The sequence below is a fragment of the Panthera pardus genome, unplaced genomic scaffold (assembly GCF_024362965.1).
Source record: "Panthera pardus isolate Hobbes unplaced genomic scaffold, ASM2436296v1 HiC_scaffold_4, whole genome shotgun sequence".
NCBI lineage: Eukaryota > Metazoa > Chordata > Mammalia > Carnivora > Felidae > Panthera > Panthera pardus.
Genome location: NW_026526969.1, coordinates 16,103,829 through 16,127,146, shown reverse-complemented (window position 1 = coordinate 16,127,146; position 23,318 = coordinate 16,103,829). Strand labels below are relative to the sequence as shown.

Below are 23,318 nucleotides of genomic sequence, written 5' to 3'. Positions count from 1 at the left end.
GGGGGTGGGGATACTTCGAAACCATGTGGGCAGTGAGACAATACTTCCTCAAGGTGGTAGCTGAGATGAACCACGAACTCCACAAGGGAGCCATCGAGTGGCGAACAGGAGTCCAAATAACACCTCAGCTCCCAAGAGAGGCCAGCGGGGGTGGGACGTGAGGCCCCCTACACGATGTCTATGGTTCCTGGGGGCAAGCCGCCCCACGGCCACCCTGAGGACACTGGCCGGGGGAGGGCGGGGGGGACAGAGGCTGCAGAACCCCACGGTCTAGGGAGACATTGTGGGGCTCCAGGTCCTGCTCCCCGGGGCAGGGGCTGCTCACCAATCTCCGTTCGGACATCATCTCCTAGGCCACCTCCTAGGCCTCTCTCTAGGTAACCTCGCCCAAAGTTCCCTTTGCTGCACACAAATGGTGCCGTTGGTGTAGAATGGAGGGGGAGCTCCGGCTCCAGGTCAGACCCACCTTCTCACCTAGTCCCCTCTAGCCTCCAGCTCCAGAAGGGCTGAGCAGCCTTTCACTTACTTCAAATGGCCTCCGAAACCCTTACTGCACTGATCACTTGGGCTGAGACTCCTCTCCCTCCTCAAGTATCTAGTGGGCGCCTACTACATGCTCAGCACTGGGCCAGACACAGAGATTCAATGACGAGTCTCTTCCTGAATGCACGGAAGAGAACACTGAAGTCCAGAGAGGGCAGTGAGATGTCCAGGCAGCACAGCAAGTGGAGGGGAAGGCAAGGGCTCCCTCCTAAGCGCCCCACCACAGACTGCTTCCCTTCTCTCTGCTGCCGGAGAGGCTGAGAATGTGCGGTGCCTTGAGCGCTCGCCTGTTTGCTTGATGGTGGATGTGTTTGGACCGCCTTCCCCAGCCAGGTCATTACCCTTCTCACCAGGACTTTGGACTGACATTCACATTAATATTCCCTACTGGGGGCTGGGGGCCCAGAGGCTGTGTGGGCCCAGAAGAGGTCATGTAGAAGGGCCACGTCTGGGTATGGGTGGCTGATTTTATGCATCTTGTGAAGCAAATGACACACACACACAGGCGAGTGAGGGAGGTGCGGCCTCTGCAAACACCAGGTACCTCCCAGTGCCAAGCAAATCTTAGGCGGGGAGCGCCCCGGCGCCACCAGAGTTAAGGCGCAGGCGTGTCCCCTTGGGGTGGGATGGGGCCTCAGCCGGGTGCAGGAGCCTCCCCCCTGCTCTGGCACCCCCAACCCCCGCCCCAGATTTGCTATTGGGGCCAAATACCGAGCTCCCCTCCTCTCCTCTCGTCCGAGGCGGGGGCGGGGAGGGGGGCACAAGGTCGCCGCCCGGCAGGGAGCTCATCCGGCGGCGCAGACGCCCAGCGGCTCCGGGGAGGGACTTGGCCGGGGCTGCGGCCCTCCGCTCATCTGGGGAGGAGCCGGGAGGCTGCAGCTGGCGGCGGCCGGCCCTGGGCGGGCGGAGGTCCCGGGGAGCCACAGCCTGGCCTGAGGGTCCCTCCCCGCCCCCCCCCCCACCCCCGGCGACAGCGCACCCCCCGGGGCCCCCCGGGCCTCTCTCGGCAACCGCGGGAAGAAGGCGCCCTCTCCTTAGCGGGCCCGGAGCTGCAGCGGCAGCGCGGGGCGCGGCCGAGGGGAGGAGAAAGGAAAAAGGGAGCGGAGTCGGCTCGGCCTGGCGGTGACTCGTGGGGCCGCGTCTCCGCCAATCTGCGGGCGCTGACGCGGGGGGCGGCTCCGGGCTCTCGGATATCTGCCGGCCCGGGCGCGGGGCGCCGAGAGGCTCGGCCGCGCGGGCGCTGCACCTGCCCGGGGACCTCCCTTGCCGCTCCGTGCGCCCCCCAACCGGGTGCCCGGCCCCTCCCAGTTCCCCCCACACCCCCCCCGCTCGGCCTCAGGTCCCCGCCTCCGGGGCCCTGCCCTCAGGAGCCGCCCCTTCTCCGTCTGGCCCGCCCGGCGCCTAGCGCGGCCCACGGACCCGCTGAGGGGTTGGGGGGAGGCGGTGGCGCGCCGCACCCCCGGGCAGCCGCACCCTGGCCTACATGGGCCGTGGCGTCGGGCTCCTGCGCGCCGGATGAGCGCGGAGACCCCACGCCCGCCGCTGCGTGCCCGGGGCCTCACCCCGCTGCGCCCCCAGCTCCGCGGACGAGGGCCGCCGGGCGCGGCCGCTCCAGAGAGGCGACAGGGGACGGCCCCGAGATGGCCGGGCCAGCGGGCGCTCTGGCGGCGGGCGCCCTCCACGTGGTGCGGGCCCGGGGGCAGCCCCCGAGCTGGTAGCCGCCCGACGCCCGGTGGACGCTGAGCCGCGCCGCGGCACTTGGGTCGGGCCAGGCCAGGACCAGCCGGGGCCCGGGCGGGGCGCGCTCCCGGAGGGCGCCCGGAGCCCCAGGCCGCGCGGCCATGAAGATGATCCTGGTTCGCAGGTTCCGCGTGCTGATCCTCATGGTGTTCCTGGTGGCCTGCGCTCTGCACATCGTGTTGGACTTGCTGCCCAAGCTGGAGCAGCGCGCCGTGCGGCCGCCGGGGGAGCCCGGCTGCTCGTGCGCGCAACCCGCGGCCGAGGCGGCGGCGCCCGGCTGGGCGAAGGCGCGGGGCCGCCCCGGGGAGCCCCCGGCCGCCGCCTCCGCGGCCGGCGACGCGGGCTGGCCCAACAAACACACGCTGCGCATCCTGCAGGACTTCAGCTCCGACCCCTCCTCCAACCTCACGTCCCACTCGCTGGAGAAGCTGCCGGCTGCCGCCGAGCCGGCCGAAGGAGCCTCGCAGGGGCAGGAGGCCGGCGGCCCCCGCGCCCGAGACCCCGCGCACCGACCGCTGCTCCGAGACCCCGGACCCCGCCGGTCGGTGCCGCCCCCTGGCCCGAGCGGGGACGGCTCCCTCCTGGCTAGGCTGTTTGAACACCCACTCTACCGGATGGCTGTTCCACCGCTAACGGAGGACGACGTGCTCTTCAATGTGAACAGCGACATCAGGTTCAATCCCAAGGCGGCAGCTGAGAACCCTGACTGGTGAGTGAGGCTTCACGGAGGGGGGGGGGGGGGGGGGGGGGAGGTGCAGGCAGGCCCCGACCCCTCCACCGGGCCTTCAGCCTGTGCTCCCTTCCCAGGAAAGGGCCTTGCACATCCCAGGCATTGTGTAAAGAGGCCAGAGGCTCAGGAACCCTGGGAGGGTATGGACCCTCACGGCCAAGCAATGCCCCACCCAGGGGAGCTTTGTGGGGTGGGGCAGCATGCTGTCTCTTGCTCAGGGCACTGCCTTTGTCTCCAGAATGACTGCCTCCTTGAGAAGGGCTGCTGGGTGGTTTGGGGACTGTTCCCTGTGGAGCCAAGGGAGGGTCAGTGCTGCCTTCATAGGAGAGCCATGCTGGCCTACAAGCTCCTGGTCTCTGGCTCCAGAAGCCCAGTGGGGCAATGCAGGCACGGGCTGGCAAGGGCATGAATGAGAGGAGCCACTGCCCCTAACCTCTCCCGGGGGAGCTGCCGGCTGTCGGGCCTTCCAGACACTCGGCGACGTTTCTCTAGTGGACACATCAGGAAGGTCTGCAGAAGCCTAATGAGCCCTGTAAGCCAGTGGCCGAGAACAAAATTAGCAGAGGGGCGTGCTGGCCCCAATGAGGCAGAACAAAAGGGCTCTCCCAGCCAGGGTGCAGACAGCAGGCTCCCTTGGAATGGTGCCAGCTGCGTTGGGTGACAGCTTCATAAAAGGTGAGAAGCATATCCCAGGAGCACTTCTTTAAACTGTCCTGGTGTAAGCCCTTCCCCCCCAGGCCCTCCTCAGCCACACGGAGCAGAATAAGCAGATGCAGAACCCAGAGAAGTGAAATATTAACTAGCAGCCAGGCCGGAGTAAATAGCTACCTGCAAGAGGTTACCCGAGCAACGCAGGGAAAAGGCCAGGTCTCCAAAACATCTCATAAAAATCCTTTCTACCCTGAAACTTGACCAGGCCCGGGCTTTTCTGTCTAAATACACCAAGGTGTTCGGTGGCCTTTGAGCTTTGACTGCTGGCCAGGTTCAAGGAAATGCTCACAAACTTGAGAATCAGAGCAGTGGCCCAGACCTGGAGCTCTTCACAGGAGAGACAGAGCCCAGGGCCGATGGTCAGTGATGCGGCCCCTGCGGGACAGGACTTGGGGCCGGAAGGGCCCTATTTGTGGGCGAGTTGGAGCTCCATTTCCCTCCGGTCCAGCAGGAGTCTCTGTGCTCCCCCAGACTGGCCCCCGGGCTCCGGAGATGTCGGAGGATGTGCCACTTTGGGCCTCAGCGGGAGTGAGTGCCTGCTTCTTTCCTCGCTCCCCACCCAAGACTGCTCTCGTTAAAATCGAGTTGAGCTTCGCGCATCATCTCTGCCCCCGGTTGTTGGAACCAAAAGAGAGTGCCCAGGGAAGGTCTCTGACAGGCGGGGCGTGTCTGCGTGTGCGCATAGCACGCGGTCAGAGACGGCTCGCTGGTCTGCCCCCAGGAAGAGCTGGTGGCCTCTCACCCCCCAAGCTGACATCAGGCTTGTTGGGCTGCTTGGGTGACCCCAGGACAGACGAGGCAGGGCCTGGCGCTGATGTTCTGGACTTGGTCCTGATGTAGTTACAGCTGTCTGGGTGTCTCCCGAGCGCAAGTAGGAATTACGGCCTTTAGCTATGTCATTAGTGACGAGAACAGTAGCCGCAGAAAAAGTGCCGACGTCCGCAGGGTCCTGTCTGAGCAGAGGCCCCTTTGAGTACGTCTGCATCGGTTTGGACCCAAAGTGAAAACCTAGGCGTGGGCACCAGCTCCTCCTTATCCATCCGGGCCTCAGCACTCCGTTCCTTCCCTGCTGACTCCGGTCACCTTAATTTTCTGCAGGCCGCGCGAAGGCACGGAGAACGAAGAGTTCTTGCCCACCGGGGAGGCGGCAGTGGACTCCTACCCCAACTGGCTAAAGTTCCACATCGGCATTAACCGGTACGAGCTCTACTCCAGACATAACCCTGCCATCGAAGCCCTGCTGCATGACCTCAGCGCTCAGAAGATCACCAGTGTTGGTAGGTGCAGGTCTGGGGCTGCAGACAGGCACCTGCAGAAGGCAAGGGCTGCCTTCCTCCGCAGGAGACGGGGTGGGGGGGGGGGAGCTATCGCTCCTCGGCTTCTTGCCGGAGCATCACTTCCTGGGATGATTTATGCGGCACCTTCTGGGAGGGGAGCGATGCTTCCGATGCCGTCAGCGGGCCAGGGGCTGCTGCCCACTGTGACAAGGCTGGCAAGGGAGACAGAGGGGCCTCAGAGCCTTGCTGTTGCGTTCCGCTGACCCCCTTGAGGAGGTCCCCCGGAGGAGCACCTCCCAGACCGCAGGTCTCCCTTCCAGGGGTAAAGAGGGGACACACACCCCTGGTGGCTGCGGCCCCTCCCTCAGCACAGCAGGGGGACACATGCAGAACTCACAGGCGTGTGGTTCGGGAGCAGCTCTGCATCAGAGCTCTGCCAGGTGCTCCTGTCATCTCCTGTGCGCGAGGAGTGACCAGGGCTCGACTGTCTGGGGTGGAGGCCCGAGCACTTAGTAATTCAGAGGCAACATCTCTGAGTACTTTGGGATCTGCTGACTCGGACGAAAAGGGGCATCCAGTTACTGATTTCAGGCAAATGTGTCAGGGGCAGTTTCTGAGCACGGAGGTTTGGTGCCATTGTTCTCAGGCCTGAAAGCAATCGTTTGTGAAGGTCCCCACTAGTCACCGGTGGTGGTGGCTCAGTGGCGAGAGGGATGGGCTGAGGCCCTGGGGTGGAAAGAATAGTTCTGGGGGTTCTGCCAGGAGCTGGCCTCAGTACACACAGCCGGGAAGGGGTGGAGGTAGGCCAGTCGGGGGGTGACATGAGTGTAGGTCCCCACCCTGTGCTGTGGAACAGACGGACAGTTCTCTGACACAGTCTTCCTGGCGTTTTCCCGAGGAGCCACGGTGCTGAAAGGGCCCCAGTGCCCTGGGGCTCTGTCCAGTTGCTGACCAGGGGAGTGAGGCTGGCAAGTGGGTTCTGCGGGGGGCTTTTAGGGGCTGTTTCCGGCTCTCTCTGGCCGGTGCCGAGCTGTCTGCTGGGCACCTGCCACATGCCAGGACTGCTCACCCGCGTGAAGGAGAGCTGGCAAGAACAAGCTGGCGTTTTCCTCTCTTAGCTGGCTATGCAGGAGGGGTCTGAGCACCTCCCCAGACCGCAGCCCTGTCCCCGGCTCTCCCCGTGGAAAGCCCAGCCTCCCTTCTGCCTCTTGTAGGTGTCGGGGGCTTTAGGCGGTGCTGGGAAGCAGGCTGTGTGCATGACAGGAACTGTGCCCAGACAGCCACAGCCGGGTGCCCCCTTCACTCTTGAGAGTAGACGAGGCCATTAAAGACATATCCCGGGCATCGACCAACTCACTCCTCACCCATTGAGCAGAGTTTCTCGGGCACCTGCTGACCTCCAGGCCCCGTTCTGCGTAGCGGTTTGAGGGTGAATGAACCTCAACAAGATTCCGCCGTGGATGACCCAAGAGGCCCAGGGAGGCCAGGAAGCGGACACACTGAGGAAGACAAATGCTTTGAACGCTGTTTGCACAAAATCTAGGAGGAGGGTTTAGAAAGGAGATGACCTTCATCTGGAAGGAGGGGTACGGAGGACCTTCTGTGAGAAAAGACATCTGATCTGGGGCTTAGATGAAGTGTTTGCAGTTGTCATAGAAGGGGGCAGGGAGGGCTGGGCTTTCCAGGGAAAGAATAACATTTTAAAATTTAAAATTAAAAAATTTAAAATTTAAAATTAGAAACGGTTTTAGACAATACAGTATTAAAAGAGCCTGCTCTGCCGCTGTCCGTGGTGCCCCTCTCTGCCTCAGTTTCCCCATCTGTCCAATGGGCTTGTGCCCGCTCAGGTACACTGCATTTGTTCTAATAAGATGACGTCTGTGAGTCTGCAGGGTCACCACTCTCAATGCGGGGTCTGGGGTGCAGGAAGGGCTGCTGGGATTCCAGAGGCTGGCCAGGCTCACCGTGTCCTTCAGGGAACAGACGGCCTCCGGCTCTCCTCGGACACCCGCGCGATGCAGAGGACAGGGCCGGCAGCTCAGGGAGAACACAGGCACCCTGCTCTCTCTGCCCCCCCAGGGGTCTGGACTTGAGGCACCTCCCACCCACTTTTGGCCTGCCCCTGGGCAGGGGTGCCCAAGTTTCCTGACCACGGTGGACTGAGCCAGGGGCTGGGGATCTCATCCCAGGGTCCTGCTTGGCCCAGGCCTGGTGGTGTGAAGGGGGAGTGATTCCTGATGGGCTGTCTGTGCTGATCCCACTCACTCCTAGACTGCTCTGGCCTCGCTGGTCTTTCCCAGTCACTGTGCGGGACCCAGTCGGTGCTGGGAGTCTGACTGATGCCCCTGGTGCCTGGTGTGAGTCTGGGTTGGCAGATTAATCTCAGGAACTTTGGGTTCTCACGCGGAACATAAAGATGGTTATGACCTAGACCCTATAATCTCCACTTGCAAATCTGAAATCCAAGTGTAACTCGTTCAACAGCAAAACCTGACCCAACCTGAACTTATATGGAGGCAAAACCTTAATTCACAAGGCTATTTATGAACCTTTTTTCTCTCCCTTGGAGTAAATATTCACATGTTCCTCTGAGGCAGTAAGAGTATGTTTAATTACGGGGTTCTGCCCAGACCTATCGGGGCCGCGACCTAATGTGTGGGAGGGACACGTTATTTGCGCCTTCTGTCAGCTGAGATGTTTGAAACCCTGGAGCGCTTCTGTCTTCCGAGATTTTTTTTTTTTTTTTTTTTTTATCTTGTTTTTTTTTCTTTTTTTTTTATTTATTTATTTATTTTTTTTTTTTTTAATTTTATTTTTGGGACAGAGAGAGACAGAGCATGAACGGGGGAGGGGCAGAGAGAGAGGGAGACACAGAATCGGAAACAGGCTCCAGGCTCCGAGCCATCAGCCCAGAGCCTGACGCGGGGCTCGAACTCACGGACCGTGAGATCGTGACCTGGCTAAAGTCGGACGCTTAACCGACTGCGCCACCCAGGCGCCCCTGTCTTCCGAGATTTTGATGAACGGCGTGGCCCTACGAAACCTGTATCACAGGGCTGCCTGAGAGGCTTCGATGAGCGAGTGAGAGAAAGAGGTGGAAATAGAGGCTAGGGAGCGTCTCTGCAGGCAGGTGTGTGTTGGGGCAGCGTTCCAGGGCAGACCAGAGCCTCCTTGCTTGCCCAGAGCAGCGCGAGCTGGACAGGCCAGGGGAAGGCCTCGGCCGACCCTTGGCCCCGCACTCCCTGCTGCCTCAGTGAGCCCCCAGGTGAGCTCACACTTGTGAAAAGGCTCTGGTCCACAGGCAGCGGGAGGAGAAGGGCTGGCCCTGCTCCGGGCTGCAGGAGTCCCTCAAAGATGCAGGCTTCCTGGGCGGTGTGTGCTCCCACATCCAGTTGGATGTTCTGCTTAAAAGCCCAGCTGCCTGAGGCCTTAGCCCCTGGCGGGGCCCTTGGCTTAGGAGAGCCAGCCGGGCAGGTCTGTAAATGCAGGCCCTGGGTAGGAGCTGTCTGCTGCTGGAGGCCTCTGTGCCTGTCACTGCTGTGACCCGGGGTTGGGCACAGCCTTTGAAGGTCTCGTGGGGGACCCTGGATGGCAGCCCCTTTCCTGGAGCCCAAGCCTGCCTCAGGGCCAAGGTTCAGCAATGCCACCCTCCTGAACACGAAATGGGAGAAAGACGTAGAAATCACACTGACCCACACTCGTGGCGTACAGGCGAGTCTAAATCTAAGGAGCTGGAGATCCAACCCACTTCCAAAGCGCCTTCTGCAAACCGGGAACCGCCCCCACGAGGCAGGTCTCGCGCATCCCTGCTCAGAGCTCTGTCCCTTTCACCTTCAAGTTGTGCATCCCGCTACCAAACGCGAGCCCGGAAACATTGTTTCTGCAGGCTTCCCAGAGCTTCCCCTCGGAACGGTTGCATTAAATCGCCCCCGTTCGGAACCGCTCGATCCACTTTGAAGCACGTGTGGCCTTCGGTACAGCTGCTGTGGCCGACAGAGATTTATTTATAGCCGGGCTCCTGGCTGCTTGGTAACAGCCGTTCGCTGCCTTTAAAGAGGCTTGGGACGTTATCTACCTCTATTCAGCTTGAAATCAGGCATGCAGCGCCTTCGGCTCGGGCCAGTGATAATTAAATCGCTATCGTGCACAATTATGGATGCAAAGAATAAATGACACAATTAACCGCTCTGTACTTGGAATTGCTTAATAAGGAAAAGAAGTCACACTAGCATGAGAGGATTCAGGCAGCCTCCAGCTGAAAGACGCCACCCATACTCCATCCAGGTCGGGACACGACCGTGGTCGGTCCCTGAACAAAGAGCTGCTCCCTTAGACCGAAGTTTTGGGCGCTAATTGATCTAGCTGGGTCGGGACTAATTGGCCAGCGAGCTTCCAAGAACAAAGGCTGTGGCTGGGACGGCCAGGGTGGGCAGCCGCCCTGGGGGCCCCTGGGGGCCGCCCTAATTGGTCGGAGGCCAGCTCCTCAGGAAGGCAGTTCCAGCCCCAGAGAGGCCACAGTCCCCCTCCCGCCCTGGGGGCCACTCGGGGCCCAGACCCCAGATGCTGGCTCTCCAACCTGTAAACTGACCAGTGACAAGGCTCAATCCGCGGGAGGCACCGTAGGTCATCAGGGAGGAAGGACACAGCCCACCCAGAGGACGATGGCAGGCAGCACGCCAGAGAAGGTGATACAGCTGAGCCCCGCCCTCCCCCTCGGTTTCCCTTCCAGCCATCTGGTCCGAGATCAAGAACAAAGCCACCAAGTGGGTACCTGCTTTCTCCTTCTTGAGCAGAGACAACAGCTGGGGCCCCGGAATCCCACAGCCATGTATTCTATTGTGTCCCTTCCCATTGCAGGGAGGGTGCTGGGTTCCAGCTGGGGCTGTGCTGGACTTTCTCTCTGAAGTACATTTAATTATCAAAATAAAAGTGAGCAGTCTTAAAGAGCATGGTGTGCATGGCAGTCTAGGCTGGGGGCAGCTACAGCTCAAACATCCTGCGGGTGCCTGTGAGGCACGGAAGTTTGGTGGAGGTCTGCCAAGGCTTCATGGCAAGTGGGACGGGAGGACCCAGGCCCTTGTGGCCGCCTCCAGTCCCTCGCTCCGAGCAGCCCCCTCGATGCCGGCACCAGGGTACCCACCAGTGACGGCCAAGTGGATGCGCCCCCCACTGCTCTCCGAGGGTCCACGTCCCTCCACGCCCAAAGGCAGTACACGGGGCTCTGCATGGCACCCAGGGGTCTGCAACACGGGTCAGATCCCACTCCCGCCAGGGGGTGAGGTGCGTGGGGTGGGCAGGGAAGCAGTGGTGACTTAGGTGCTCCTGGCACCACAGTCTTCAAATCTGAGCTGTCCACGGCGAGGCCTTTGCTTCCTCTGACCCTTAAAACAGGCAGTGGCTGTGAAAATATCCGGACCACCTGCCTGACCGCAATCCCTAAGGACAGACATGGGTCCCACTTCCCAGACGAGGTGACAGAGGCCAAAGGCAGTAACATCAGAGCCCCCCCAGCCGACTGGTGTGGCGGTGCTGGGGTCCCTGGCCGGGACGGCACCCCTTTTCCCTTCAGGGCTGTCTCTCTCCTCCCACGGAGGCTCTTGGTCCTTGGCCCGACCCCATCCTTCCTCGGGGGGATCCCAAGAAATGTAAAGCCTGTTATGGTTCTTCTGGGGAGAGCTGTGTTCTGGGGAAAGACAGTGAGCAAAACCCCAGACTGTCCAAGCGTCTTCGTGGTCACGGAATTACAGCGTCCGCAAACGTTAGGTAATAAAGTCTAGGGTGTGCTGTTCACACATATTGACACGTGTGCTGACTGATGCATGTGTGCTAATGATCGCTGCTCAGTGCTAACCTACCCCGTACTGTGAACGCATACTGGAGGGTACGGTTCCCAAGCGACAGCAGGAGAGACAGAGCTGACATCTGTGGTCTGAATGGGGCAGTCACCTGCAGGAAGCCGGTGAGGGAGGAGAGAGCATAGGGGAGAGGCGACGTCGGTGGGGTAGAAGGAACTAGGCCAGACACCGGTCAGGTGCCCCTCGTGTGTTAGTGACCAGATAACGGTGGGGCCCAGGTTTGGGAGGGGACACGGAGATGGAGAGGAGGTGGCATCTGGGCAGGTGCCGTGACGACCCTGGCCTTAGCCTGGCCTCACCTGTCACAACCGCCCAGTGGGGTCGCCTCCTGGGATTAAGGCTGGCCGGGTTTGGATGGGCCCCCGTCCCCTGGGAAACGTGGAGACCCAGCCAGGTGAGGGCACGTCCACGCGGGGCTCTTGCCGCACACCTGGGCCTCTCCCCGAGTTTGCCTCTGCTTCTGTGGCACCTCGCAACCCTGCACTGGGCCACATCCCTCAAGTCTGCCTTCAGGAAGAAACCCCACACTGACACCCTGCCTCTTGAGGCCCGGTCGGCCTCTGGGCTCTGCCACCTGGGCCCTCAGCCCCCCAGGTCCCCGGGTCCATCCTGCAGCAGCAGAGCGAGGCCACCCACTTCCGAGCACAGGCGTTTGGGGGTGTCTGCCTCTCTCCCACCCCAGGTGCACACGTGACCTTCACCATGGCTTAAGGCCGTTTGCCTGTGGGTTTTGGCAGGGAGACCACACTTGACTTTCGAGCAGAAGTCCAAGTGTCTTCCAGCTGGCAACCCCAGCTCGGCAGACGGGACGGTGCACCCAGACGGGAAGGCACACGTCCCCAGACAAGACAAGGGCGGTGTCCACAGCAGGGAGTCCTTAGTCACTGGGAGGTTCTAACGCACTTTAATTTCTAGTTATTCTCTTGTCTGTGGGGAGGAGCCCGTAGCACAGTGGGAAACAAGGGGCGACAGTGCATGGGGAGTCGCCTTCCAGAACAAGAATGACTAAACAGGCCAGATTTGCATAATAATTTGGTATTCAAGAAAACCAGGACTACGGGTCCTGGAAAGAGCTGATGTGCTGTCGCTGATTGGCCCTGGAAGGAATAATTAAATCCAGTGACCCCAGTTATTACATGGAAATGGGGACATCGAATGGGGCTTAATCGGGCCTCTAATTTTTTTAATAATCACTTCTGTGTTCATGTTATTAAAAACGTAATAAATGTTCATTGTAGAAATTTCGAAAGCACAGATAAGGGAAGAAGGAAATTAAAATCATCTGTGGCTCTACTCTGGGGGGGTCACCACTGAAGCTTATCTGTGCATCCAGATTTTCCCACGCACTTGGTAGACACCTTCCAAAGAGGCAGCTCACCGAACGTAAGTGTTCAGAAGCCACTTTGCTTAGTAAGGAAATACTAAGCCGTGGGCTGTGTCCGCAGAAGTGCCTTGGAGGCAGCAAGAAGGCTGCGTAGTGCTCCTTCACACGGGGTGACCTGTGTTGCGCGTCTGCCCCCGGGTTGGGCATTTGAGGTTATTTCCGGTGCTTTGGAGTGAAGTAGAATTCGTTGCTGGCTTTGCTTTCCTGAGGAGGGTGCCGGTTGGAAGAGCATCGCCACAGACCCACGTCGCAGGCTGGTCTGGGGGAACTGTGCCTCTAGCATCACCTGGACCCCAAGACCGGCCTCGGACTCTGCACGGGAAGGAGCGGGCTGTGGCCAGGTTGGGAACCGGGGGGGGCGGGCTGGGCCTCGGCCATCACAGAGGCCCTGAGACCACGGAAGATGCTCAGAGAGCTTCAAGCTCCTGGTCATTCTCCACGCGCGTGACTGTCAGCCATCTTGAATGTGCTGTGTGCCCGTGGAGTTCTAGATGCTTCACGAGCATTACCCGCCTGATTGCGACAGCAGTCCTGGGAGGTAAATAGGACCGGCATCCCCGTGCCGCATGTGACTTGGCTGTGCCAAGTAATACATTTCCCTCATTTGACTTGACCCTGGCCACAGCCCCTTGACGGAGGCTGGGCAGGCATCTAAATGCCATCTAACACAAACCAGCGGTAGGGAGGATGAGGACTCCTTCCAGGGTGCCAGGCCATCGGGAGCTGGGCACAGACTCCAGCCTCAGGGCTCCTCCACACCAAAGCCCCCCAGTATAGCATCCCTCCAGTATAGCACCCCTCCAGTATGACGCCCTCCAGTATGGCACCCTCCACTATGTCTCCCCCCAGTATGGCACCCTCCAGTATGCCCCCCAAAGTATGGCACCCTCCAGTATAGCACCCCTCCAGTATGGCGCCCTCCAGTATGGCACCGTCCAGTATGCGCCCCCTAGTACGGCACCCTCCAGTATGGTGCCCTCCAGTATGGCGCCCTCCAGTATGCCCCCCCAAGTATGGCACCCTCCAGTATAGCACCCCTCCAGTATGGCGCCCTCCAGTATGGAGACCTCCAGTATGGCGCCCTCCAGTGTGCCCCCCCCCCAATACCACCCTCCAGTATGACGCCCTCCACTATGTCCCCCCCAGTATGGCACCCTCCAGTATCGCGCCCTCCAGTATGCCCCCCCCAGTATAGCACCCCTCAGTATGGCGCCCTCCAGTATGATGCCCTCCACTATGTCCCCCCCAGTATGGCACCCTCCAGTATGACGCCCTCCAGTATGCCCCCCCCCAGTATGGCAACCTCCAGTATGGCGCCCTCCAGTATGCCCCCCCAATAGCACCCCTCCAGTATGGCGCCCTCCAGTATGGCACCCCTCCAGTATGACGCCCTCCAGTATGCCTGCCCCAGTATAGCACCCCTCCAGTATGATGCCCTCCAGTATGGTGCCCTCCAGTATGCCCCCCCAGTATGTCACCCTCCAGTGTGCCCCCCCATAGCACCCCTCCAGTATGGCACCCCTCCAGTATGACACCCTCCAGTATGCCCCCCCAGGATAGCACCCCTCCAGTATGGCGCCCTCCAGTATGGCACCCTCCAATATGCACCCCCCAGTATTGCACCCTCCAGTATGGTGCCCTCCAGTATGCCCCCTCAGTATAGCACCCCTCCAGTATGGTGCCCTCCAGTATGGTGCCCTCCAGTATGCCCCCCCAAGTATGGCACCCTCCAGTATAGCACCCCTCTAGTATGGTGCCCTCCAGTATAGCACCCCTCCAGTATGGAGCCCTCCAGTATGCCCCCCCCCCCCAGTATGGCACTCCTCCAGAATGCTGCCCTCCAGTATGGCACCCTCTAGTATGCCCCCCCCCAGTACAGCACCCCTCCAGTATGGCGCCCTCCAGTATGGAGTCCTCCAGTATGCCGCCCCCCCCAGTATGGCACTCCTCCAGAATGGTGCCCTCTAGTATGCCACCCTCCAGTATGCCACCCTCCAGTATGCCACCCCCAGTACAGCACCCCTCCAGTATGATGCCCTCCAGTATGGCGCCCACCAGTATGCCCCCCCCAGTATGGTAACCTCCAGTATGGCACCCTCCAGTATGCCCCCCCAGTATGGCAACCTCCAGTGTGCCCCCCCAATATAGCACCCCTCCAGCATGGTGCCCTCCAGTATGGCACCCCTCCAGTATGGCGCCCTCCAGTATGCCCCCCCCCAGTATAGCTCCCCTCCAGTTTGGTGCCCTCCATTATGGCGCCCTCCAGTATGGCACCCTCCAGTATGGCGCCCTCCGGTATGCCCCCCCCAATATAGCACCCCTCCAGTATGGTGCCCTCCAGTATGGTGCCCCTCCAGTATGCCCCCCCAGTATAGCACCCCTCCAGTATGCCCCCTCATTATGGCACCCTCCAGTATGGCGCCCTCCAGTATGCCCCCCCAGTATGTCACCCTCCAGCATAGCTCCCCTCCAGTATGGCGGTGTCCAGTCTGGTGCCCCTCCAGTATGGCACCCTCCCCCAGTATAGCACCCCTCCAGTATGGCACCCTCCAGTATGGAGCCCTCCAGTATGGCGCCCTTCAGTATGGCTCACCCCCAGTATGGTGCCCCTCAGTTATCCTGTAGTCACCTGGCCTTGATCTTCATTTCCATGCACATTCTTCCCCACCCATTCGCTGACCCCCCCTGGAATCCAGGAGTCATCCTAGGTTCCTCTCTCATCTCCATACCCCACACCTACTCCACGAAATGATTCCTTGGACCCCCAGATATTTCTTTAATTTTTCCATTTTCCCCACCTCTGTCATACAAACCACCATCATCTGCTGTGGCTGCCTCGGCCTCCTTCCCCTGGCTTGCACCCTCCACCCATGTAGCCGGCCCCACTACATAGTGGGGGGCGGTATCTACCTGGTTCCTGGCTGTTCTACTGTCTTGTGCCGACCACTCCCTCCCTGCTGGCAAAGAACTGCCACACAGCCAGGTGCCCAAGCCACCTCCCTCCCACCCGCTGGGATGGGCGGGTGCACAAGCTTGCTCCAGGCTGGAAATGTGCTCAGCCGCGCCCTGACTCCCGCCTGTGACAGAAGCAGAGCTGGTGCCTGGTACGGATACAGGAGGCCCTCGGTGTGACCTGTTTCACGTGGTCTGGCCCTTGCCACATAGATGATGGGGTGGGCCAGCCCACCCAGCTCCTGAGGTGGCCACAGGCCAAGCCCAGCCTCCTACCCCACATCTTATGGAAACCCCTATTTCCCTTCCTTTAGCCCCATTCATAAGAGAGAACCGCAGTCTGGGGAAGAGTGGGTCTTTTCAAGGATTCTTTAGACTTCTGAGCTGGTGCAGCATCCGGGAAACCATAATGATGCTTCTGGAGCCATGTCCATCGGGAGCCCCCCGGAAGGCCCCCATAATGAATGAGCTGCTTCCAGCCAAGGGGTCTTCAGGGTCTCAGACTAACCCTGCTCAGGCTTCCAACAGAACCCCAGAAACTTAGACGGGGCAAGCAGTGGTGTGTAGGTGTGGGTGGGTGGGTGTGTGATGAGGTCGTGCAGGTGTCTGGGGGAGGGAGGCGTGGCTGGCAGGTACCTATACCTGGCCATCCTTTCTAGAAGCCATTCCCTTTGTCTATGGGTCAGACTGCCTGGGAGATTCCACCCACCCCCCCGCCCCCCACAGACCCAGCACCTAAATATCAAGTTGGGATGTGTATCACTGTCAGTGCAGGAAACCCCAGACCTCCCAGACAGATGGAGCCCGCAACCACATCCAGAGGCCCAGGTGGAGCCGCGGGACCAGGGTGGGAGCTGCTCACTTACCCACAGAGGGACGAGCTGAGGGCAGCAAGTGACCCCGTGTCTCTTTCCCTCTCTCCTGCAGCCATGAAGTCGGGGGGCACGCAGCTCAAGCTCATCATGACATTCCAGAATTATGGGCAAGCACTGTTCAAACCCATGAAGTAAGTACTGGGGGCTGGTTGGGGCTAGGGTGCCAGGTGTGGGGACGGTCTGTGCTGGAACACGCAGGCACCAAGTTTCTAGTGGAAAATGCAGTGTTTCCTCCCAGAGGTGTTTCGGGTGAACTAGGGGTGACTGCTCGGGGCTTTCTCCCCATCAAGGCAAGCGGGCAGCACAAGGGTCCGGTACCCTTACCCGCTCCCCTTCCTGGCCTCCCCAGTCCTCCCTCTCTCCACCTTCATCCACTGGCAGATCATTTCTACCCCAGGGAGCATAAGTGTTTTAAACAAGGAGCCCGAATATGGACACCAAAGAATGCCCCTAAAGGAGGTGACTTTTGCCTCTCCTGCCTGCCTTGGGGGTCAGCAAACTTTTTTATAAAGGGCCAGCCAATAGATAGTTTAGGTTTTGCAGGCTGTATGGTCTGTGTGTCCACTAATCGACTCTGCTGTCCTAGCCCCAAAGCGGCCAAACAACGTGTAAGTAAACAGAACGTGGCTGTGTGCCAATAAAGCTTTATTTATAAAACTAACAGGGGGCTGGATCGACCCCTCACCTGTAGTTTCCTGCTCCAAATAAAGCAGAAACCATGCTACCAAAATAAACATTAGGGTACTCGTTGGCACACGAAAATTTGTGGGAATGGTGGAGAAGGGATATTTGACATCCAGGCCATCCCCGGAAAATTCACAAGGAGCATCGTGGTTTTGATGTCCGCTCCGGTGATCCATGTGGTCCCAGGCTGCTCTGCCATCTTGCGTTACCCCAACAAGGCTGTTTGTGCACCGGCAAGGGTTTGTTGCACCCGAGTGCCCACAAGGACCGTGCAAGTTGTGTGAGCCTGCCGCTCTGGGGGGTGGTGGGACGAAGGGAAGCTGTCTTTTGTTCACCAGATCGTGGCCATTTGTCCTGATACACGATTTTCGGAATAAGCTGGAACATCTCTTCTGCTTAATTTCCAAACGTTGAGAATGATGGTAACTAATTGAGAAGCGTTCCAAATACCTTTCGGGCCAAAGAAAATAGAGCTGCTAGTGTGTAACTTGTGACCGAAGGTATGATTTTGTGTCAGGGTGCTTCTGGGACTCTTGCTGTCATTCCTTGGGCCAGATGTCCTGCTGGGGGCTTCCCCGAGGATCCGCTTGGCCTGTCTGTGGTCCGGGGCTGCCTGGAGCAGGTGGGACCTTATTCACACAGGCAAGACGAAGGCACCAGGGGAGGGCGAAGGCCTGGGGCTGCCGGGATACAGCGGGCATGCCCCATGCTGGGGAGTGCTGATGCCACCCCTGGCTGTGTCGAGGGTCCGTGAGCACAGCACCTCCTTCCCTGTGGCTGCAGGAAGGGAAGTTCGCACCTCCATCAGGAGAATCGTATAGAAGAGGGAGCCATTAACGGGCTTGGCTGTCTCAGGAGGACGGCTGGAGGCAGGTGTGTGGACAACCAGCATGGTTCATGTATCCCCGACTCACGAGGGATGACTGGGGTGAGACAGCGAGAGGGTATGCAGCCTGGGGGCAGGCATGGGCTCCTCGTGGAACATTCTGGAGGGGACTGAGGCCTGGAGTGGGTATGGGCTTCTCGTGGAACATTCGGGAAGGAGATGAGGCCTGGAGCAGGCATGGGTTCCTTGTGAAACTTTCCACCCTCCTTGGGCTTCTTCTCGGTTTCAGCCCCTCTGCCGAGGGGAACCAGTTGAGAGGTCGCAGCCTCTCACAGGGAGCTGAAGTAGAATGGCTACTTCTAAGTCCCTTAATGTCACAACGGTGCCCTTCCTGTCCCTCCATGGAGTGACCTGTGCGAATGCCTGCGGTCAGGACGCCCAGTGTGGGCGGAAACACAGCAGCATTGGTGGCGTTGCCTGAGTGGCTGCTCTGTGCAGGCACTGCCGTCCTGGCACTTCCTGGGCCAGGCTCTGTGCCACGGGGTCACACATTTGTTGTTGTGTCTTCAAAATGCCTCTGAGAGTTACAGGAAGTAGTATTATTCTTGCTGTTGTTCTGCCACATAAAGATGAGGGAACCAGGACTTGGAGAAGTCGTATAGACTGCCTGAGGTCGAGCCACAAGTCCAGGGAGCCTGGCCTCCGCCCCCACCCCAGCCTCCCTCTCCCCTGGGCTTCCCCTCCTCCTAGCCTTCCCTTCTCTGGCCTCTCCTGGCCTCCCCTGGCCCTGCCCCAGCCCAGCCTCCTCCTCTTCCAGGTCTCCCCTCCCCTAACTTCACCCCCTTCTGGCCTCCACTATGGCCTCCCCAAGCCACTCCTTCCCAGCCTCCCCTGGGGTTCCTCCTCCATGGTGGCCACCATCACCTCCATGGTCATGGAGGAATATAGCGGTCTGGCAGGGTAGGACAGCCAGGCTCATGGGTCCCCGGAAAGCTCACATAGCTCACGTCTGCCCCTTTTCTCCTGAATTCTCAGCACCCAGCCTGTTTATAGCAGGAGGGATGTCTGGTCCTACCTGTTTGGCATCTGAAGGCTGAGGCCACACATGGACCATCTGGGACAGGGTTTCTACCAGTGCTCAGCAAAGGCCAGTGGGGATGTTGAGGCCAGGCTGAAGCCATGGAAACAGGGTTGAGAATCTCTAGGCAACTGGGGAAAATGAGGCCAGAAAGGGAGAGTGTAGGTCCATGACCTGCCAGCTAGACTGCCAGAGCCATGGTGGGCATCCTGAGGTGAGCCAGGCCCCTTCCCCTGCACACAGCGTGGTCCTAGGCAGAGGACTGGCCGGGCACGGTGGGCACAGGGCAGGGGTTACAAGCTGATGGTGTTGCCCCCCTCTCGTCCCATCCTCTTGCTGCTCTGCTGGGTCGTATCCAAGCATTTCCTGGCATCCGGACTCCCCTCCGCTGACCGTGCCCTGAGCCTGGCATTGACTGTGGTCCTGTTGCCAGCAGCCTCCACTCCCCTGAGGACCTGGGGCCCAGGCCCAGGACCCCAGGAGGCTGCACACGCCATTCCTGTCCCCAGTGGCTGTGGTCTGAATATGAAAACAGCTGTGGTTTCTGACCATAGCATTAAAAAACTAAAATCCATGATTAATAGTTCTTTTTAAGAAAAACTTTCTTCTCTGAACTCCTGAAAGTTTTGTAAGTTGTCGGTACAATATTATGAATTAATTATATGGAGTACTTTTCCTCCAAGATCTTGAAGGATATAAGTTATGAGTCTCTAGAAGAGGGTGGCTGGTGAGATGGGGGTGGAGACTGGGGGTCCTGCAAAGTGTGGTTTCTGTGCATGGGGATGACCACTTAAAGTTTAGCATTACACATTTTTAAAAGTCACTGAAAAACACACCCCTAGCACATTAGCTCACAAGTTTCTGGACATTCTTGCTTTAGGGTTAAAGTAAGGTTTCTAACAAGTTAGGGGCAAGATGTAATTCACGTATTGTACAGTTCACTCACTTAAAGCCTACGACTCAGCAGCTTTTACTGCATTCACAGAAATGAGCATCCATCACCACAATCCACTTCGGAACCTTTTGGTGACTCTAGGAAGAACCCCATGCAGTGTTGCCGTCAATCCCCGGGTCCCCCTCGCCCACCCTGTAGGCCCAGACGCCACCAATCCATCTTCGGTCTCCGGGATTTACCAGTTCTGGAGTTTCCTCCCAGTAGAATCACACATAAACGTGACCAGCTTCTTTCGCCCAGCACCGCGTCCTCCGGGATGACCCATACTGTGGCAGGTGCCAGCGCCCCGCTCCCTTCTGGGCCGAACGATACTGCATCGTGGGGCTAGGCCACATTTTATTCGTACTTCCACCTGTTAATGGCATCGGGGCTAGTTCCAGTTTGGGGTCGTTGTGAATATTGCCGCCATGAATACTCACGGACAGATTTTTGCACGGACATGTGTTTTCGTGTCTCTTGGGTCCACACGTAGGAGCGGAGTTGCCGGATCTTCTAACAACTGAACTGACCTGTTGGAGAGACTGCCAGACTGTTTCCCACGGGAGCCGCCCCCCTTATATCCGCGGCAACCCTGCATCCTGGCCAGTGGCTGTTATTATCTGTCTCTTAGATCCCGGCCCCCCTGCGGTGTGGTGTCTGTCTCCTGGTGGTTTAGCCCCGCATTTTCCTGATGACTAATGATGTTGAGCATCTCAACACGTCCTCGTTGGCCATTTGTGTATCTTTTCTGGAGGAATGTCTACGCAAATCTGCCATTTTCCAGGGGGGTTGTCTCTTCATTAGGAAGTTGTAAGCATTCTGTATGTATTTTGAGCACAAGACCCTCATCACGTGTGTGGTGTCCTTTGAAGCACAAAGGAAACGTTTGTTTTCGTTTTTCAGTTTATTTATCGTTTTGAGAGAGAGAGCGCACGCGCTAGGGAGGGGCAGACAGAAGGAGAGAGAATCCCAAGCAGGCTCCTCACGGTCAGCACAGAGACAGGCACGCGGCTCAAACTCACAAACCGTGAGGTCATGACCTGAGCCAAAAGCAGGAGTCGGACGACTGACGGACTGAGCCCCCCAGGTGCCCCCGCAGCCCAAGGCTTTTGTTCTGAGGGTGTTGGGTTTGTCTACTTGGTGGAGGCTGTGGCTGTGCTTTCAGCGTAGCATTTACGGGTGAACGTGGGAACAACACATACGCTACGTCAGCGGGGAGGTGTGGGGCTGAGGTCTGCGAGGCCGGTGTGTCCACAGAGCAAGCAGGCGTGGCCACGGGCACCATGTGCCCCACAGGCGGCTGCAAGAAGCCGGTGGCTTGGCCACAGTGGGTGGACTCAGTTGGACGTTCCAGAGAGTGTGGCTCGTGGCGACGAACTTCAACCTGCCTCTCGAAAAGGAGCCTTCCGGGCAGGCCCGTGACACGGGCTGTGACCACCCCCCAGCACAAACATTCACAGCCATCCCACACATGCCCACCGAGCCTCTGGGCCTGGCCTCGTGCCTCAGACCCACACTCTGTGCGGACTCCGCCGTCCCGCCACTCAGATGGGACAGAGAGCAGAGTGCTCCGGCAGTGCGGCCCCAGGATGGGGGCCTGGCTCACAGGTGGTGCCTGTGCACGAAGCGAATCAGGTGGGCAGACGGCGGCAGACGGGGGCAGACAAGCTCCCCTCACCTTTGAGTGTGACCGGGGCTGGCTAGTGCAGGGCAGGCGGCTGGAGGGCTTTCAGAAGGGACCTCCTCTGTGGCCCACCCTGCTCCGGCATGACCTCATATTAACCATCACGTCCGCAGAGTCCCTACTTCCAAGTAAGGTCAGGTTCGCGGGTCCCAGGGCCAGGACTCAGAACATTTACGGGTCCCAGGGCCAGGACGCGGGAGGTTCACGGGTCCCAGGGCCAGAACGCGGGAGGTTCGCGGGTCCCAGGGCCAGAACGTGGGAGGTTCTCAGGTTTCAGGGTTAGGACTTCAACATATCTTTTTGGGGCACAGTCCAACCCGTTTGGGCACCCAGATAAGCACAGTCTCCTTGTTCACCAACAACACCCTTCTCAGTGCCGTGGTTGACAAGGGTACTAAAGTCTTCATCCTCACTGTTCGTGAATTTGCCCTCCAAGTATCTTGGGACCTCATTTTCTATGTGTTGACAGATTAGATTAGACCAAGAGCAAATATTGTAAGTGTTTGTAAAACCCAATTCCTGCACATAGACAGCCATCCCTTGTCCTTCTGTGCATGGAACCCTATGCTGCTGTGCCCATGCTTGTTTTTGGAGGACCCTGTTTTGGGGGTACAGAATGAAGTGCTTGGTCACAGGGTGGGGCTGTGTTTGGCTATAAGAGGTCCTGCCAGAGCCATCCGGAGGCCACACAGCGGTCTATAACCCAGGGCGAGGTTCCCAGGGTGGAGCCTGGTGCCTGGGCTGGACACTGATGTCTCTGCTCGCTGTGGGGGCTGTGCTGGGGACTAACGGGCAGGCGAGAGGTTGTCCACATGACCTGGAGAGGTCACAGGCAGTGAACATGTTGATCCCAAGGTCTGGGCCTCGGGTCCCTGCTCCCCTTGCCTAGGAGGGCAGGAGGCTCCCTGGGTTTGGGAGAATCAATGGATGGCATCGGGGCCAACTGTGTGCGCACAGCTCTGTGACACCCGTCGGTGGTGACCGCCCCTGTGCTGGGGGAGCACGCACCTGCTTCTCTTCCCCCTTCGCTTTCGTGTCTCCACGTGGATGCAGAAAGAACCTGTGTCCAAGGCTGCCGTGTGGGTTCTGACCCTCGGACTTCCTCCTCTTTGCACATCTATCAGGGTTGTTCGGTCGCTGCTCTGGCCAGTGAAGGAGCAGGTGATGGATAGCTGACAGCTTTGTCACTCGCACCAAGTCCTCTGGCCTTTCCAACCACAGAAGTAGGCTTTATTTGTATTGCCAACTCCCCCTCGAGGAGGAAACTGAGGATCCAGAGGGTTTAAATATCAACGGGGGGAGGGCAGCCGGCCAGGGCTGTGGTCCAGGCTCCCGGATGCCAGGTCCCGGCCCTTCAAGCGTCATCAGGCTGAGGCAGGGCTGTGGTGGGACCCACCTTGCTGGGGCTGGGGTCTGCTACGTCTCCCAGCCGGCAGATTTCCGGAGGCTCCGCACATGGGGAAGAGGCCTAAATACTCCGATTCGTCTCCTGTTTGCTGTTTATCTGTGTTTATGGGGCACAGGGAAGGGCCTCCAGTCCAGATGTCTTGTCCGCCTTGAGTTACCTGTTCTCTGCACGGCCAAGCCTTGGCCCAGTGGCTGGAGGCCTCAACCGTGTGTCCTGTGGGTGCTGCAGGGCTTGCAAACTGGCCATCTGTTTGTCTCTGCAAAGAATGGAAACGTGTACGTGCGTGTGTGTGTGTAACCCAGAGAAACCGTCCTCAAACGGCTGTTTGAGGCCCAGGAATTCTGAGCAGTCGAGATGTATGCACAGAGGCAGCTGCACAAGAATGTTCCGGCTGAGGCAGTATCTCTACACGCAGAGCCCCGAGCCTCCCTCCCGCTCTGACCAAGCGTGGTCCACCAGGCAGAGTGTATCCTGAGAGCAGGAGGCACCAGCAGGCGAGCAGAGTCCCCTCTGTGATTACGACCTTGGTCTGAAGGCCCGCTCCCCGTGACCTTGGCCCTGCCCTGGGCGCAGGGCAGCTGCCTCCCCCACGAGCTGAGGGCCCAAGAGGCTGTGGGGCCACGCAGGGAGCCACACG

At 59.2% G+C, this 23,318-nt stretch overlaps 1 protein-coding gene across 1 annotated transcript in view; it reads left to right on the top strand.

The window, feature by feature from the left end:
- The first annotated feature begins 2,372 nt into the window (after nt 1–2,372).
- Nucleotides 2,373–23,318, top strand: part of FAM20C (FAM20C golgi associated secretory pathway kinase) — a 47,363-nt gene continuing 26,417 nt past the window's right edge. Inside the window, exons 1-3 of the mRNA XM_053893796.1 lie at nt 2,373–2,992; nt 4,823–5,001; nt 16,120–16,198. Of these exons, the coding sequence (XP_053749771.1) occupies nt 2,385–2,992; nt 4,823–5,001; nt 16,120–16,198 (866 nt within the window). The 5' untranslated portion in view covers nt 2,373–2,384. The remainder of the gene's footprint in view (nt 2,993–4,822; nt 5,002–16,119; nt 16,199–23,318) is intronic.